Source organism: Strigops habroptila, chromosome 3 (assembly GCF_004027225.2).
Source record: "Strigops habroptila isolate Jane chromosome 3, bStrHab1.2.pri, whole genome shotgun sequence".
Lineage (NCBI taxonomy): Eukaryota > Metazoa > Chordata > Aves > Psittaciformes > Psittacidae > Strigops > Strigops habroptila.
Genome location: NC_044279.2, coordinates 4,128,002 through 4,146,306, shown reverse-complemented (window position 1 = coordinate 4,146,306; position 18,305 = coordinate 4,128,002). Strand labels below are relative to the sequence as shown.

Here is an 18,305-nt window from a genome sequence, read left to right as displayed (position 1 = left end):
CTTTAACATCCCACTCTGGATTATCTGAGATTTCCAAGTAGTGAGTGGAAGATCTGGCATCTCCACTATTGTTTGTTTTATTTTCTCATATCAGTTTATTATAAACACTCTTTTTCTGTAGCCAAAAGTAAAACTTGAACTCTTGATAGGACTATTCCCTTTTTCTTAACTGTGTCCCCCAGCTTCTCTTTCCTTTCAGTCCTATCCTGGCTCCTGTTCTCCTTTGACAGTCTTTAGAGATGAGATTCATCTCATTTGTCTTCTGACATCTCCAGGGTAGATGTATCCAACTTTGCCACCACCTTTGACTCCCAATGTACTTAAAGAAGAAAAATAGGCTCTTCCAAGGACTGATTCATGAGAACAAATGCAGATGTCCTTTTCAGGAGACGATGAATAATTTTTAGAAGTGCCACTGTTTTTCCATTGAGCATTAAGGGAGTCTGGGTGCATAGGTGAGATGCAAGCCGCTATCTGGTCAGGTAAATCAAGCTCAGGGATGAAATCACCCAGTTCCCACTGAACTGCAGTTATTATTTAGCTTTGTATGTCTGAATAATAGTTATAGATAGTTCCTTCTTGATGGTCATACCCAAGCATAAAAGGGCAATAGACATCCCATCTTCTGTGGTACAAGTCCAAGGCCAGCTTGGAGGTGCCTTTGAGCAACCTGGTCTAGTGGAAGGTGTCCCTGCCCATGGAAGAGAGTTGGAACTAGATGAGCTTTAAGGTCCCTTCCAACCCCAACCATTCTATGATTCTATGATAAGTCTGGTTTTCCATGCAGAGCTGAGGTGAAGACGACTGAATTGCCAACATGGCTTTTCTCTTGCAGTTCCATAAAGAGCGGTTCAAGATCGACATGCCTCACCGCTTCAAAGTCTACAACTACAAGAGCCCGACATTCTGTGAACACTGCGGCACACTCCTATGGGGCCTTGCAAGGCAAGGACTGAAGTGTGATGGTGAGTCCCTGATGTATGTGGCACAACTTGAGCACAGGAGTGGGCCGTTGTCTTTAGAGGGTTGCAATCTGAAGAGCCAAATCTCATTTATCACACCTCCCTATATGACCTGTATGAGATAGCATCCAGGGTGGTGAAGGAGTGGTCGAGAGGACCATCCTTCAAGGAGGATCATTCTTCAAGGAGAACAGTTGTCAGTATAGAGAAAGATATGTGGTCCATGAGACTGAAGAGTCACTTCCCAAAGAGGCAAAGAACATCTCGGTGGCACTGCTGACCTTCCAACATCACTCCTAGTATCAACTTGCATGCTCTATTTCCACTATCAGGCAAACCCAAGACACTTCATCTTCATAATCCTATGCCAATGGGGAGATCCTGTGATTATGGTTTATCTCTGAGCTGTTATACGAGAGTTTTGGCAGCCTGTAGCTGCAAAGGCTGATGGATGTGGAAATGCAACCTTTTGCCGATAAGGAAATATAAAAACCTTTGTCTTCGTAGAGAACCAAATAAAATGACCTGAGTGCCATCTCATGAGACATAAATGGTGCACAGGCTTTGAGCTCTTTATGTGGCTGATCTCTGCCCTTGTCCAACAGCAGCACATGCTCCTGCCCAACCTAATGTCAAAGCCTTTAGAGCCTCACTCTCCTTTGTTGTTCTGACACCTCTTGTTCTTTCTTTCAGCATGTGGCATGAACGTCCATCACAAGTGCCAGACAAAAGTAGCAAACCTTTGTGGAGTTAACCAGAAACTAATGGCTGAAGCTCTAGCAATGATAGGGAGCACTCAGCAGGTAAATACTTTAAGCCTTGAGTGACCTGGAGAAAGCAGGATCAATTGTTTTATGTTTGTCTCAGTGCAAGAAATTGGGGCATTGAGTGTAGCACATCTCACAGAAGGCTGTGGGTTCCTCTATGTTACCAAACGCCTGAACGTTAGGTACGGAAATGCTTTTCTCATAGCAAAGACCTCTTCTAGATCTTGGCTTCTGTGACAGCCACAATTGAGAAGCCACAGTGTCCACAAGATCAGAACTAGAAGAGACAGATTGAGGGTGCTGAGGTGCTGGCACAGGGTGCCCGGAGAAGCTGTGGCTGCCCCATCTCTGGCAGTGTTCGAGGCCAGGTTGGATGAGGCTTGGAGCAACCTGCTCTAGTGGAAGGTGTTGTGCCCATGGCAGGGGTTTGGAACTGGATGAACTTTAAGGTCCCTTCCAACCCAAACCACTCTGGGATTCTACGAACATGACACATGGCTCAAAATGTCAAAAACATGACATTTGCTGTTTTCTGCAATCCAGGCTCGCTGTCAGCGTGACACTGAACAGATCTCCAGGGATGGACCTCTTGAAATTGGCTTCCCAGTTCCTGCAAAGGATGTAACACCGCTTCAGGCATTGCCAGCATCTACAACAGGAAAAAAAGGTGATATGGGGCAGCAGGCTTTGTAACTTTTTGCTTGATACATGGTCAGGTGAAGGTGACAAAGGAATTTATTAGCCAATGAATCTTTCATGCATCTTTCCAGCCTAGAGCAAGACATAGCCTTTCTCATCTCAGGGTATCAATAACTCTTCCCAGCCACATGACGTGGGCATGGCAGATAGGATCCCAGCCTGGTTGCTTCTCTATAAACCAGCACTTCCCCCATGCCATCCAACCTCTGGTGACATGAGACACCAACCTCCACTCATTCAGCTAATCCCTTAACTCTCTTTCTGAGCTACTACTTGAGCACACCTCATATCTGGACTAGCAAAAATGTGTTTATTCCCTTCTTGGGGCTCATAAACTCTAAAATCTGAGAACTTTAAAGAGAAAACGAGCTCTAAACAGGAGACTGGGAGTCCTTCTGATCGCCATGACATTTCTTTTTCTGATTTCATGTTTTTGGGTATAGGTTGGCATCCAGTACCTTTGAAAAACATTGACAGATGCCCACTTCATTCACCCTGGAGCTGATCTTGGTCTCATGGCCCTCTTTGCTACAAGAACAGATATTTAGGAGGGTGAATGAGAGATCAGGGAGAAGCATTCATTATAGACCTTGGACAAAGCTACTGAGGGCTCAAGGTAGCTCCCAGTTCCTGGGGCCTCAAACAAAACAATCTCCTGGGGAGATCCCTTGTTTGTCTGCTTTGTGCTTGAGCAACAGAACTCTGAATATTAGGAGCAAAAATGTGACCATTTTTCATCAGACCCATATGGCCCTCTTAAAGGGTCATTTCAGGACCCCTTCACCTTCATGGTTCATGGTTCCCCACCACGCACTGTCTTGTGACTGCAGCAGTCCTATGATGGCACTGACACAATGTTTTTTGGCCTCTCACAAGCTATAAAATGCATCTACCAGAAAGTGTAGGGAGAAAGAAGAGTACAAGTGAATCAATACTTAAACCTAGCAAGGACTGCAACAGCAAGCCTTCAGCTGCAACCCCAACCAAAGGTCAAGCTGAGAGCCCAGGCCCCAACATCATCCACTTTTTCAATGCAAGATAATACTACCCTGTGTGGAGATAATATCCTGGAAACTGAACCTAGAGCAAAATGTCAGAAGGCACTGATTAAAGCATGGCAGAGCCACTTTATACCAGTGCTCTGGGTTTGATACTGAGCGACACCAGGCTACCGAGCCTCAGAGGCTGGTTTTTGGTACCATCTGAGTTCAGTGGACAGTGCACTTTGGCCCCCAAGGGGGAAATAAATGATGTCCCCATCTGTGCTGATTTTCTTTCTTTTCTACAAGTAGGACTGGCTACCCTGATATGAACCAGTAAAGGCCCAGATGGTTTCACATCTGTTTTACATGTGGGTCTATTTGTCTGCTGGGTAGTGTTCTGGCTGCTCAGCAATTCAGAACAGTACAGCAATGTGCATTTCAGTGCATGGGATAAATCCAATAAGGAACAGGATCTCTTAGAAGTTCCCATATATCCAAGTGAATAGAGTAGTGAAGAAAATCTGAGTCGTTCCACTCCACGACAGCTGGAATACTTGATCAGAGCATCACATCCATAAAAGAGACCTAGTATGAAAATGCTGTCCCATCTTTTCGTCTTGCTTTGCCAAGGGTCTTGAAAAGACCTTGAAAAAATGGGACTACATCATAACAGCAAGGAGCAAGAAGGACTGAAAAACACAGGCAGCCAGAAATGAAGGGTTTGGTCGTGTTTTGCTGCCATAAAACAGAAAGACAGATGAAGGAGTTTGTAAAGTGGGAGTAATGCCACTGAAGAAGGTGGAGTTACGCTGGAGTAAACTTTCTGCCAGACAGAAAGCAATGTGGGAGCAGAGCCAGTCTACTTAGTAGATGTGGCCACCATGTATTGGAAATACCCTTTTGACACTAACCAAGCACAATACCCGTAAGTGTTCTGGGGATTTACTGCTCATTTCCATGGGTTTATTTGAATGCTTTGATGTGTGTTGCAGAGCCACAAGGCATCTCCTGGGAGTCTCCAGTGGAGGGCACAATGAAAGGGGAGTCTCTGATAGAGTCAGACTCAGGAGAACAGCCCCAGGAGCAGCAAGAGCACCAAGTGCAGCTAAAACTAACCATTGAGGATTTTGTCCTGCACAAGATGCTGGGGAAGGGCAGCTTTGGCAAGGTAAGCATCAGGGGACTGAGACACCATTGAGTAGGTCTGTATGTTGCTTTTTATGTCACTAAGTAGTATGTGGTTTGAAGGCCACGTAGGAAAAAACATTTCCAAGCCTTCAAAGAACCCTTGGTCTGGCATGGCTGACTCCTGAACTCTGTCTTCTTACCAAAGACAAAGATCTTCCCTCTGTCCCAGTAGTTGCTGTTTCATGAGTGCCAATGACAGGAGAGGATAGCAGCCAAGTAAAGCTGCACCTTCCCCTTCTGTGCAGGTTGATGGGGTCTGGGCATCCATAGAAAGCTAGTGAGGAAGGATCTCTGTGTTGTCCCTCTCCTGCCAGCTTAGCTGAGCAAGTTCAGAAGGAGGTGGAAGCATTTGCTGGAAAGCTGAGTGTGGATCACCTCTCCTCTCTGGAGCAGCAGATCTCCAGCTGGGAATGCTAACTGCTCTTTCCCAGCTCTGTTTTCCCATCCAGTTTGCACTGGAGCATAAAGTAAACTTTGCAACAGCCAAGAATTTGTGCTTTTGGAACAAGAACCACCTGTTTTCAGCGGATTCGTTAATCTTGATGAATTGTGGATTGTTCCTCGTCCTCCCAGATGTCCCCTGGAAGGGGACTCGTGTTATTCAGTGCCTGCATAAAGCTGCATGAAGCAGTTTCAGAGGAACTCATCATTGTATTTTCACAGCCAGTAAGGAGAACGTGTATCATGATGTATCACATTGCTCATATCTCACATCTTTCCGAGGTAGAAACTGTGCCTTAAAGAAGGGCTGCTTTTTGCCTACTAAGTGAGCTGGAGCAATTGCTTCAGTGAGTTCTTAAACTGGCTTAAACTGCTTTCACCAGTTCTTAAACTGGTGAAATATTTGCTGTGTTGGCTCTCCGTATTTGAAAATACTTGGCATGACTACAGTTTGCATGGGAAGCAGAACTGAGATATCTCGTTTAGATCTAAGCCAAAATACTGCAAAATCCACATCCCAGACTAACCTGGACTCAAGACAATAAATGTCATAGAAGCATTCACATTGGAAGGAACGTCTTGGGGGTCATCTAATCCAACCTACTGCTCAAAACAAGTTTAATCAGATGAGTTTGCTCAGGGGTTTGTCTGGTCAAGTCTTGAATACCTCCACTGAAGCAGATTCTGTACCTGGCTTTAGCCCCCTCTGTTAACATGGACTCTGCAAGCCTCTGCATCTCTCTGCAGTGCACCATGTGGGTGTGGATGGGCTATTTCATGCCCTTCTGCAACAAACCTCACCCACGAGTTTCCTGTGTAGGTGCTCCTCCTGGTCCCCTTATTTGCTTGGAGCAAGATTCACTTCCCCATACAGGGTGTGCAGATCTCAGTGCCTGAGGTTTCTTTCCAGCTCTGCATAGAACAGGAAGGTTGAGGAAACCCTCTCTGCATGAGGTCTAGCATTGCCCACTGCTCCTTGGAAGTCCCAACACAAGTCACAAATGTACTGTGTTCCTCAGGAGAGCAGTGCCCTGCACAAAAAGAGGGGGGTAAAAAGGGTTCCTGCAGCATCAGCACTGTTAGCATGTCTGGTCATTCAGTGCAGAGACTGAGGGAGGCTCTAAGCTCTGCTCCCTGTCTGGTGCTACAAAGTGAAATGCAGCAGTAGCCAAAAGGGTAAATAAGGCTTTTGTCAGAGGTAGACCATGTCTGAGCTTACTCAGTAAATAGTGTCTGGTAGAGAACTTCAAAGACCTCTTTGATGTGTCTCACGTATTTATTCAGTCTATGAGAAATGGTGTCGACAGGCAGCATAAAGGCACTGCCTTCCAGAGGAAACTTCTTTGTGGTCTCTAGGAACCCCTTCTCTTCTGCTCCATGTCTCATTTTCCCTGCCCATAAAAAGAGACAGAGGTCCTAACTCCTCTGGGATGTATTTTGCTGTTCTTAGAGTAGTTCTGCAGAAGCACAGGGGACCCAGCCCTTTTCCTCAGGCCTCCTGCTAACTGGGAGGAAGAGGAGAAAGTTGCATCTGATACAGATCATTCTAACTATGGTGGACATCAGTTTACACCTGCTGAGGATCTGGTGCAGGGCATTTGCATTTCACATGTTGACAAAGCAAGATTCTATGTTTTGTTATTTGAAGTCATAAAAAAGGAAATGTATCTGATGAGCATTTGCATAAAGTTGGTTTCTGTTATCAGAAGTGTTTGCTCTCTGACATGTCCTGTCTATACAGGCACGTAACCCCTGCTCTTGTATTCACCAAGGTCTCCCTAGGGTTCAGCTTCATATAGCTATTCTGGGTGTGGGGAACTAACTCAAAGTCTACACAGTCTTAATGGCAGAATTGGGCCTTAAACATCAGTTTTTTAAGGTTTACCCTAGTGAATTCCTTGTAGCTCAGCTCCCATCCTCACATGGTTGTGTTGCCAGGTCTGAGAGATGAGCATCTCTCTTTCTTAGTAGCTATTTCCACCATAGGTGTTCCTCGCTGAGCTGAAGAGCACAGATCAGTATTTTGCTGTGAAAGCCCTGAAGAAGGATGTGGTGCTGATGGATGATGACGTTGAATGTACGATGGTGGAGAAGAGAGTCCTCTCCTTAGCTTGGGAGCACCCATTCCTGACTCATGTCTTCTGTACGTTCCAGACCAAGGTAAGACAAGGCTTTGCCACCTATCTCCATGTGCTGAGGATGCTTTGCGGAACTATGGATGCTTGGTGAAGTGCTTAAGTCTGCTGGATATTAGGGAACAGCTTGGACATGAAGTGGTGGTAAGAGAAGGGAGCTTCAGGTTAACCATTTGGGAAGTGGCTCCAGAAATTTCACCTGCCTTCCCCACATTAACCTGGGTGCAGAGTGGGGCATTTGAGGGTTATGGCATCCAGACTGATTGAAGTAGCTATGCAGAGACCCACTGTTGAAATCTGTGCCCTGGTACCTTGGGCTGAGGATATGCAAAGGCCACGTCCACAGCCAGGGTGCAGATGTGGCCACACTGGAGTTATCTGAACATCTTGGATCATGAAGCAATATGCTGCAGTGAGTAGCCTGGGCCAAAGTTAACTCAAGAAGCGCTGGTTATGAAGAATAAACAAGCTGTCATTCACTTTGGGAATCTTCTTTGTCCCCAGTTACTGTGAAGTTGCATTACTGTTAAGTTGCACTAGACTTCCTATTTCATGCAGGACCACTGATGGTGAAGACTGAGGTTCAGAGGGGCAGCACAAAGCATCTTCACCTGAAATGCCACTTAGGACTCCAAAGCAAAATTGAAGTGACATTTAAGTCATATGTGTATCTTCATGGCTCTATGTGGCAAAAAACCACGAACAGATCAGCTTTCCAGAGCCTTTCCTACAGCCACATCCAATCATCTTAATGCAAAAGCACACACAAGGCATAAAAAAAAACAAAGGAAGGAAATCTGGGAGATTGTCTTGTCCGTCCAACCTACTCCTGAGAAATGCTAGCTGTCCCTGAGCTCAGATTCAGAGCAACACCACTGTCTCAAGGCTGTTTGTTCAGGGTTTTGCGAGGATGCTCCCAGTCCCTGTTCAGTCCCAGACCTTAGTGACATAAAACACTGCTCAATGTGAGGTTAGGACCTGCTTAGCAAGAGGCTCACTGCTTTTGCATGGTCAGGAGGAACAAATATAGCCCCTGCAGTATATCACAGTTGCCCATGGGATGCAGCACCTGTTTAAAGACAGATTAAATTTATAGCAAGGAATGTTTGGGAACTGCCATAGGCGATGTGTCACTGAGCCCAGGCATTCACATTTAACCCCTTTGGGATTGTCAGAGAGGACAGCATGACTTGGGAACGGATCCTTGCCTGGAAAGGAGAGGAATTCATTCCCTTTTGTGGCCTAGATTTCAAGGGAAAATATAAGTGACCCAACTCCTAAAACAAAATAAATCAAGACTTAATTAAAAAGACAAAATATCACAACAGTCACAGCTCTACAAGGGAGCTTATACTCCAGGGAGAGCTGCTTGTGCTATCTGTAACTCCAGGTGCCCAAAGGGATGTGGACTGATGCCGCTGCATGCAGCAGCAGAACTGTGTTGTCTGTGGTCCAGCCTGGACCAACACTGGTCTGGAGGCTGGAGGTTAGGTTGGGGAGGATACAGCAGTGGCAAGTGGCATGCAAGTGTCCATATCCCTCATGAGACCAAAAAGATGAGAGACCAAACAGAACCAGGTGGGATTTACTGACCAATTAAAGGGATGGCAGTGCTTCTAGTGGTGGATAAGGCAAGGAAAACCTGTAGGATGGAAAAGCAATGAGTGCCTGAAAAACTCATGGGTGCCAGGCTCAAAAACCCAAGTGATCTTTTCCTACACTGTCTCATCGGCAGTGTCACAGTATTGCCCTCTTGACATACAGAAAGAACCTCCATCCATTTCATCCCAAGTCATTATTGCCACTTTAAAGTTATTTGATCTTTCCATCTTGCCCTCAAGTTCACAGAGAGAGAATCTGGAATGTGGCTGCCCAAAGGCAACCAGGCCAAAGGCACTCTGGGTTTGATTGATTTCTAGCTTATGTTTTTCTCCTCTGACCTTTGGAAGCCAAGAGACGATTGCTCAATGCAGGAAAGTCATTCAGAGCAGGAGAGCTGTGACAAGCCACGGACAGGCTTTCACGGCTCAAAGGACATGCTTCAGTTGTAATATCTTTTAGAACAATCATTTTAGAAGCCAGGGCACTGCTGCGTACAACCCCTCTCTGGACTTTAATATTGAAAACTTCAATTTTCACTTGAAACGTTGGTGTTGTTCTAAGGTTTCACTGGATAGATAAGTCGTTTCAAACAGAAATGCATGTGTCAATGGCTTTCTGGATCCCTAATGCTTTGCCTTGCAAGGTTTCTGAACTGCTTCAGGTACTGAGTGCCTCTGCAAACGACAGTAAATCAGGAATATTCCTATGCAAGAGCCTCAGTAGTCCCCATGTCTCCAGAGTTGTGTAATCTGTTGTCAGTTCTCTGGTAGGAGTTTCTTCCTGGCCTCGACCCAGGCTATCAGTGAATGCTCAGGTATATAAAGCTTGATAGCCCTTCAGACTGGTTTTTGTTGGCACCTGGCACCTAATGCTCCTTTGCATCCCTGCATAGGCTGAACAATCAGTGCATTTGAAACTCAGAATACTTGTCATGTTTTGCTGCATTAGAATAAATTCAATCACGTGGTATTTATTTCCCAATCTGATTTTGAACTTGACTCTTTTATTTCACTGCAGTCATCTTTGTATCCAGATATTCAGCTAACATAATTATATGGTGTGAATTTTAACAACAAACTTAGAGCGCTACTCTGTTGTATTAGATTTAGAGGAACGCTGTTATGTTCGAAAGGAGGAAAAACATGATTATAATTCCATGAAATCCCAAAATTAGTAATGCCAAAACAGTGGGTAGCATCCCAGTGCTTCTGTTTTATTCTTGGTTTTTCATTGCACTGATCTTCTGTGATAAAAATAGGCTTTCCCTTTTGGAAAGTCACTTTTGTTTCTGCTTCTTTACTTCATTGACCAAGCTTTTATTCACACTCTTTACCTAAATGCAAATTAAGTCTTGAGGCATTTTGGCTTGTAGCACAAAAAAGCACCAGAGAAGACTATCTCAACCCAAAAGAGAAGTCATCTTTATTGCAATTTAAAAGCAATCTTACAGAAACAGGTTTTTTCTGCTTACTAATGTATTCTATCTTTTCAAAGTCCTGATGGTGAGCCATTTTCACATGCTCTGTTGTTTTTAATGTGCTTAAGACTGACTTCAAAATCTCTTACATTGGCAGGAAAGAGAAAAGGGTTGTGTGATCCAAATTTAAAGATTCTTAGGCTCTGAAGTGTTATCCATGAGTATTTTTAGGAAATTTCCCATTAAAATATCTCCTTAGAGAAAACTACAATTCCTGCAAAATTTTTCAAGGGGAATTTCCATTTTCTTCTACCTTTTTCTTGCTATTAGAGTGACAGGGATGAATTAATTGACCTGGATCAGAACATGTGGGTTGGCAAATGTGCGTTTCACACTTATTTGATGTTCCGTTCCGCTGCGTAGTTGTGCCATAGACTTTATGAGCAGCCCTGGATCAGGCTCACATGCCCTCCCCAAGCAATACAGGATCCTCTCTGACCACAGCATGGCTGCAGGATGTTAACACATTGCTGGAAAAGTCATCCTGCAGGGCAGTGAAGTTGCAAGTCTTGATTTCCACCACCACTGAACCACTGAACCACCACAAGGTATTGGATAGACTAAACAAAACATGGTGTGCTGGTCACAAAACGAGGTGTCCTGTGAGGTCAGACCAAATGTCTTTATAGTCAGCATCCCTGGCATTGACCAGGAAGGATGGCTAGATAAGAGAGTACAGAGCGGTGCAGTGATTTTTCTCTTGTACCAATCGTCCTTGTCCCTTGCACAAACCATCCCATGCCTTGGTATTTGTTTGGGAGTCATCATCTTGAAACTACAAGGATTTTAGGTCTCCATCTTCCTAGTATTTTGGGGTGACACATCAGCTTGGAAACATCTGATTCAAGGCCAGCTGATGGGAAAGTTGGAGAAGAATTGGGAAGTTTAGCAAGGCTTTGAGGATTTGGCCTCTTGCAACCAGCAGGCAGGAAAACTGGCAAGGTCTCATTAAATCCTGGCCAAAATCTCACCATCGTTCGGTAGAAATGGCAGCGCCTCAGCAGAGCTTTGGGATTTCAACAAGGTTCTGCCAGAGAAGGTGTGAGCAGCTGTAATTATAATATCAAAAATAGGAAGTCTTTACAAGACAATTCTGGGTTGTGTCAGCCCATGTGGTGGGAACAGCTGGAGTGTTTTGGCAAGGAAAAGAGGGGGCCAGCTCACAAGCATGGGGTTAAGTCAAGTCGTAGCTGATATTCAATACACATATTCTCATTGCCTTCCTGTTGTCCAGCTGTAAGGAAAATCAGCCCAAAATGCATTCAGCTTTGCCTGAGATGTCTAAAAGTCTGCTCTTTGTCCTGGAAAAAGTTGACTTCTTAAAATAAAAACATTTACATTTCCCCCCTTATTTTTCAGCTGATAAAATACTTGTTTCCTAAATCTGACTTTTTGCTTAGGTTTTGGTCTGGTGATCCCAAATCTTCACAGAAATTTGTTTATAGCCTTGAGGAAACTAGTCCCTTTCCAAGATCCCACCCAATACTGAATAGGGAAAGCCACTTTCCCTTGCAAGACAGGGCTGATAGTAACTCAGTTTACCACTGTAAGTGATATACTCTACCTGCTCAGAGCTGTGGGGAAGGGTCCTGGGATCTCAGAATTCAAGTGAAAGGAGCTATTTCCAGCCATTGTTTGCACCTTTATGTATACATATCTATTCTTATATATGTGTATCCATATATTCATATGCGTTGTACCAAGTAGATGGACACACAAATGAGCAGTTTAACATGCAGTCAGAAATGCTGACAGTGAAAAGATTAGAACAGAAAACAAACCATGAGATCAGGGACTGGACTGAATTATTTGACAGCTGAAAGAAATGCTGCCATCTCCAGAAGGTAGACTGATATTACACAAGAGCTACAAAAACATCTTTAAATCAGAGAACAAAATTAACCCTGGAGTTTAATCTGTAACAAATAGGCTTTGCTCATCCCCATGGTGCAAATAGCATTGTAAATGCCTCCTATGGTCACCTGCTAGGGAGGAGTGACCCTGTGTTAGCTCTTCCCCATGGAAGTAGACACAGTGAGAAGCATATGCTTTGCTTGCTTTCCCACTGCATGGGAACACTCACTGAGTGATGTGGTGGAAAAGGCTGAGAGGCCTTTGGCTCCCATCTATCCCATGAAATAAAATAGATCTGAAGCTGAAGGGAGCCTACAAGGATGCTTAAGAGTGACTCTTCATCAGGGATTGTAGCAATAGGACAAGGGGTGATGAGTTTAAACTAAAACAGGGGAAGTTCAGGTTAGATATAAGGAAGAAGTTTTTTACTGTGAAGGTGGTGAGGCACTGGCACAGGTTGCCCAAAGACGTGGTAAATGCTCCATCCAGTGTTCAAGGCCAGGCTGGACAGAGCCTTGGGTGACATGGTCTAGGGTCAAGCGTCCCTGCCCATGGCAGGGGCTTGGAACTAGAGGATCTTAAGGTCCTTTCCAACCCTAACCATGCTATGATTCTATGCTATGCTATGGATGAGCACCCAGAAGGGGCTGGGCATGAAAATGTGAGACGAAAATCAGGAGCAGGAATTGTGTGGTGTCAAACCTTTCTCTTGGCAAGGGCCAGTCTAATTCAGTAGGCATGAAGTAGGATTAGGTCACTTAATCTGCACTGAGGACCCTTCTCCATGTGGATTCAACTGTCAGGGTAACTGCTCTAAATAAGGGTAAAACCACATTGTCCTGCAGCATTAATTATTCCCATATTCATCCTTGAGGAAGCCCTGGGAAGATGAAGTTTTTCTTTTCAGTAAATAGTGTTAAATGGAGTATTTGTATGTATGCAAGTGCTTTCACATGCAAAGAAAAGAAAATCTGAAAATCTCTGCAGAAAAGTGCTCTGGAGAGCTTCCAGCTGGTTTAAGGGTTTTAAGAGCCTGTTATAGGATATACCTTCAAAAGATCAATTTAAATGCTGCCTGCTTTATACTCATTGTTTATAAAGTTGAAAGCATCTCTGATAGTGACTATTCATTCTCACAGCAGTTGCATGCAGAACAGAAGCAGGTTGGTTTAACTCCATCCCTGCCATGTCCTGAGGAGGCAGAGGGAGCAGGAAGAGGAGCCCAGCACAGGCACTGAGGGACTAGTGGGGCAAGAAATTAAGTTCTTGCTGTAATCAAGTCTTTCAGCATCTGACAGGATTGACTCGATGAGGGAACAGTGTTATTTTGTGTGCAGGATACACATCTGTGTGTGTAACTGTGTTTTGTACATAATGTTTTATGGTTCTGCTGGCTCTAGGAGTAGTGCTTCATCCTCCTGTAGAGAGGTTTGTGATTTTACCTCTGCTGCAACGGAAGATGATCTAAAAGTAGGGAATGGCTGATAAATGGATGTCCTCAAGACAACTAGTGACAACTCTTCTGGGTCAGTGTCCATTGCTGAGTGCAGGAAATGCCTTTACACTCCTCCTTGAGCTCTGTGGTTGTTAAAGATGGCCCCACACTCTGCCATGAGGCCAGACTTGTCCTATTCTGTCATGTGAGTCATGTGGAACCATGACCAGAAATTTGATTTGAGCATTTGCTACCTGAGGATGCTCTCACGGGTGGTCAGCAAGTTGTCTGTTGTCTGTGCACAAGGCAGACAGGTAGGATGAAGGTGAGGGGCTCTTCCCAAGCCTCCTTCAAAGCTGTGTAGGTCTCAGCACTGAGGAACAGCATTTCTGCTTGTTTGCTCAGCACCCCTGAGCTAGAACCATTGCAGGGGATAAGGGCATGACAAACATCTTGAGAAATACCCATTTAACCCAGTCTCACTTGCTGCAGATGCTGACAGACTTCAGAGCCTCACAGTAGCAGACAGAAGTCGCAGGACAAGAGGAAGTGTAGGCTGGAGCCTGTCTGCAAACATGTCCTATGTGCCATTCCAACCCTTCAACCTCTAGCACACAGTTGCCTTTTCAGTGGTTATAAGTATGGGGTTTGCCACTTCTCATTTTTAATGTGTTCTACAGATCTCAGGCTTAGGAAGCTGTCTCCAACAATTTATTGCAGCTTCCACTGCTTGATTATATCTTGCTACTCATAATGATGTAATTAGAGTAGGTTTTTTCCATGGGCCATTCCAGACACCTGACCTTTGTAAGAAGCAAGAGAAACTTCCAAGTATCACAGCAGAAAAATCAGAATGATACTGTCTTTCTTTTATGTACCACTCTATAGTACCTGGTAGCCCATGAACTTCAGTATTAATCATGCCTAAGTCAAGTTTGTTGTCTTCAGCTTCATTGCTTTAGACAGTTGAGCAAAGGAGTTCATACAATGATCTTTGCATGTCAGTTAATCTGAGAGGTTGTCCACCTTTTATCTCCTCAGATGGTAGAAGGATGCTGCCGAAGTCCCCAGTTTCAGGTTAGAGCCCCAAGTTCAATTAAATAGGTGCATCAGTTGGTTGCTCAAATCCATGTGCAAGCAGAGCAGAATTGCTTGTTCAGCTGAATAAACATTTGTTTCAAGTTACACTTAAAGATGTGAGATAAGGTGTAGCCAAAATCAGTGGACTTTCTAGGGGAACCCAGGGATTTTCTCTTTCCCATTCCACTGAAGCTGAATCTGGCTTGAAGATACATGAAATTTCTTCTGTCCCAGTGTGATACATGTGGCTGCTGGTCTGTTGTTGGCTAAACATCATCACTTCCCTGTATACCTTCACAAAGAGCATCTGTTCAAGTGTTTTCCTGAGCAGGCTCCTGAGGCTCCTGAAATTGCTTCCAAGATTTATGCATTTCTCTACTACTAAATTTCCCATCTCCATTTGGCCTTCTTACTTGCTTAAACTGATTTATGGGCACAGACCTCCACAGATGCAAGACCTTCAAGCTGAAAACCCTCACCCGTTTGGTCTATTGACACAGTTTGTATTTATTCCTTGGGAGGCCAGTTCTGGTTCTGTGCTTGTTGGATGACGTGTGGTTTCCAGCCAGACGTCCATTTAAATAAGAGTACTGTAATTAAAAGGATCTGGCTAAGGAAATGGCACGGATTAGAGCAGACAGCTGTGATTTGAAAGGAACAAACAGTTGTTGTTTTAAATAGCCAGCTCTCTACTTGCTGCCAGAGATGCTTACGTTAGATCTTATGGATAAAAATCTTCCTTCAACTGTTAAAATATATGTGAAGAGAGCTCTGTTTCCCCCTCCAAAATATGTGATGAGCAATAGACAACAAAAGGAAGATAGTAATCAACTTCAGCATAGCCTGGAGATGACTAACTTCAGATGCGTACACACCAGATAGAAGCTTTTGAGGATAAGCAATGCTGCATCCATCCTATTTTGTTAATGCATTTATGCACAAAAGCTGAGATTCCTGAAACAAATGTTTAAACTGGGAGAATAACTCATTGCATAGATACTCTTCTTCCAGAAAAAAAGGTACCCCTCCTGTTTTTGTAGGTATAATTCAGTGTGCAAGGGATTGGTGTCCTGGGTTCAGCACTTAATCCACGACAATTGGTCTGACTCAGACTCCAGGTTCTGCAGGGACCTGGTGTTGAAGTTATGGCTGATGAAGACACGAGGGGACCAGTGTGATGTATACCAAGGACTGGGAAGCAAACCTTGGTGATCAGTTCTGCTCTTTATTCAATATAGAGACCCTATCCATCATTTCTATGTACCAGGAGGAAAGTTTTCCGCTGCCGTTTCAGTCAAATGGCTGATGGTTTCATGCAACTAGGAACAATGACTGGAACTTTTTCCAGGCTTCTCTGGCCTGCAAGCACTTAATGGGTGTCCAGAAATGTGATTCATTCATGAATCTTCCCACTAGCGAGTTAAAACTTACCTTGTTTAATAGAGCCCATTTCAAGCTTGAAATCAAGCACATGCTTAAAACGGATTGTTGCATCTGGCCAGGGTCTTTGATAACTTGAAAGAATCAGACGCAAAAAGATGTGCAGGAATTCAGGTAACACCAGCTTGAGGTTGCGCAACGGGTTGGACAATGCTGGGCTGGTGACCAGAGGAGACCTAAGCTTTATTTCTGCCTCTTCCACTGGTCTCCCAGGGAGCTTGTTCATCTGTCCTGTTACACAAGCACTGCAGAGTTACTCATCCCCTTCTAGTGAGCCTTGAGGTCTGCTAGTAAGTATCAATGGCAATAGGTGGTTATTAAGTGGATTTGCAATGTTTGCTGATGCTGCTTTGTACAAATCAGAGCAGAGAGTGTCAGTATGGGCTTAGAGAACAGTGAAGAGAAGTGAAGAATGTGAAAAAGAAACTGCTTTCTTTCCAAAACCATCACAGTCATCTTTTCCTTCCTCTTTTTGAGTGCTTTCTGGGTGGGTTGTTTTGGCTTTGTATTTTTAGTTTACCCTTCCCCACCCCTTACTGTCATCTTGTCTCATTCTTTAGGAAAACCTCTTTTTCGTCATGGAATACCTCAACGGAGGAGACCTCATGTTCCATATCCAGAGTTGTCATAAGTTTGACCTTCCCAGAGCAACGTAAGATGTTATTATTACTTGCAGGTCACACACATTTGGTTGGGAGAAGCAAAGGCAGCAGCAGCGGGCACCAGTTGATTTTATTCCCAGCTCTGCTACTGTCCTGTAGAGGAAACCTTGGGCACATCATTTGACCTCTCTACACCTTACACAGCTGCAAAGTGGAGATAATGCTTGTGCTGGAAGTGGAATCACTCCCTCTCCCATCTGTCTCAAAACTGAGCAAAACAGACATGCAGTTCACCACCCTGACTCAACGATGGGCTTGGAGCAAGTCACTTCCTCTCCCTGTCTTCTTTCTCCTCCCACAGAAGGCTTTTTAGAGCCCATCCACACAGTTGATTTCAGTCAGACGTAACCTTGCTTTACATTCTTGGTCAACCAGGGAAGCTATTTCTGTCTGGAAGCGTTGCAGATGCTGCTACACCCTCATCAGCATTGCATCTGCCTGCAGGCTTTTCCTTAAGCCTGCAAACCAGGGACCTCCTTCTGTCCCTTAGGCTGCCCTGCTTGCTGGAGTAGTCCCCTTCCCAGAACTGCAGTCCCTCAGAGAGGAACCATTCAATTCAACTGAGACCTCACCTCTGGAAGTGCCTCCACCATCTATAAACAGCCCCAAGCATGCCTAATATCTTATATGCAGGGGAAGTTCAGGTTGGATATAAAGAAGTTGTTCTTCCCTGTGAGTGTGGTGAGGCACTGGCACAGGTTGCCCAAAGAAGTGGTAAATGCTCCATCCCTGGCAGTGTTCAAGGCCAGGTTGGACAGAGCCTTGGGTGACATGGTCTAATGTGAGGTGTCCCTGCTCATGGCAGGGGGGTTGGAAGTAGGTGATCTTAAGGTCCTTTCCAACCCTATCCGTTCTCTTTGTTACACTCTTTGGGTTCCTACTCAGCCCGTTATAGGAGGCCCAAATAATGACATTGTGGACCAAACCTCCACCCCAGGTGTGCCACCATCAAAGAAACCCCACAGATGCATTTTCAGCCATCTGTGGAACCAAATATCTTGTTCTTTTACAACACAGGTGGCCCGTAGCCAAGCTGTGGGACCTGCTTAAGCTGAGGTTCCCGCTCCAGTGATCAGAGGTGAAGCTGTTGTTTGTTAGAAGTAAAGGGATTTTCTCTTTTCCCCTTTAAGGTTCAAGGAGGGGGGAGGAAGGGGAAGAGAGAAAACTTATTGAAAGTGCAAAAGGTAAATTTAAACAAAAAATGAATACACCAACAGAAAATTAAAAATGTATTTAGCTTTGATGAAAGTAAATAGAAGAATTAGAACAAACGAAAGGTGCTTTAAATCCTTCTGCAAGCAAAAGGTATTTTGAAAGTCAAATATTGAAACCACCACAGGAATTAATTTTTTATTTAATAATTCAAAAACCCAAACCAAACCATTTAAATCAGTGTTTAATTTGATGGTTTATTTCAAGAGCATTTGAATGTTCAGAATTAAGGGTCAATACATTGAAGACTGAGGAAGCAGAGCTGTACATCACTGGAGGAGCTCAGGATCCTGTGGTTACATTCCCTTCTGGAGAGCACATTCACTGTGCTTCAGCCTTATGCTGCCTCTTTGCAGCAGGATGTGGTG

At 44.4% G+C, this 18,305-nt stretch overlaps 1 protein-coding gene across 1 annotated transcript in view; it reads left to right on the top strand.

Annotated features, from left to right (window-relative positions):
* The window catches only part of PRKCQ (protein kinase C theta), a 64,960-nt gene that overhangs the window by 30,140 nt on the left and 16,515 nt on the right, over positions 1-18,305 (top strand). Inside the window, exons 10-15 of the mRNA XM_030479808.1 lie at positions 836-965; positions 1,656-1,765; positions 2,273-2,396; positions 4,404-4,579; positions 7,027-7,200; positions 16,624-16,715. Of these exons, the coding sequence (XP_030335668.1) occupies positions 836-965; positions 1,656-1,765; positions 2,273-2,396; positions 4,404-4,579; positions 7,027-7,200; positions 16,624-16,715 (806 nt within the window). The remainder of the gene's footprint in view (positions 1-835; positions 966-1,655; positions 1,766-2,272; positions 2,397-4,403; positions 4,580-7,026; positions 7,201-16,623; positions 16,716-18,305) is intronic.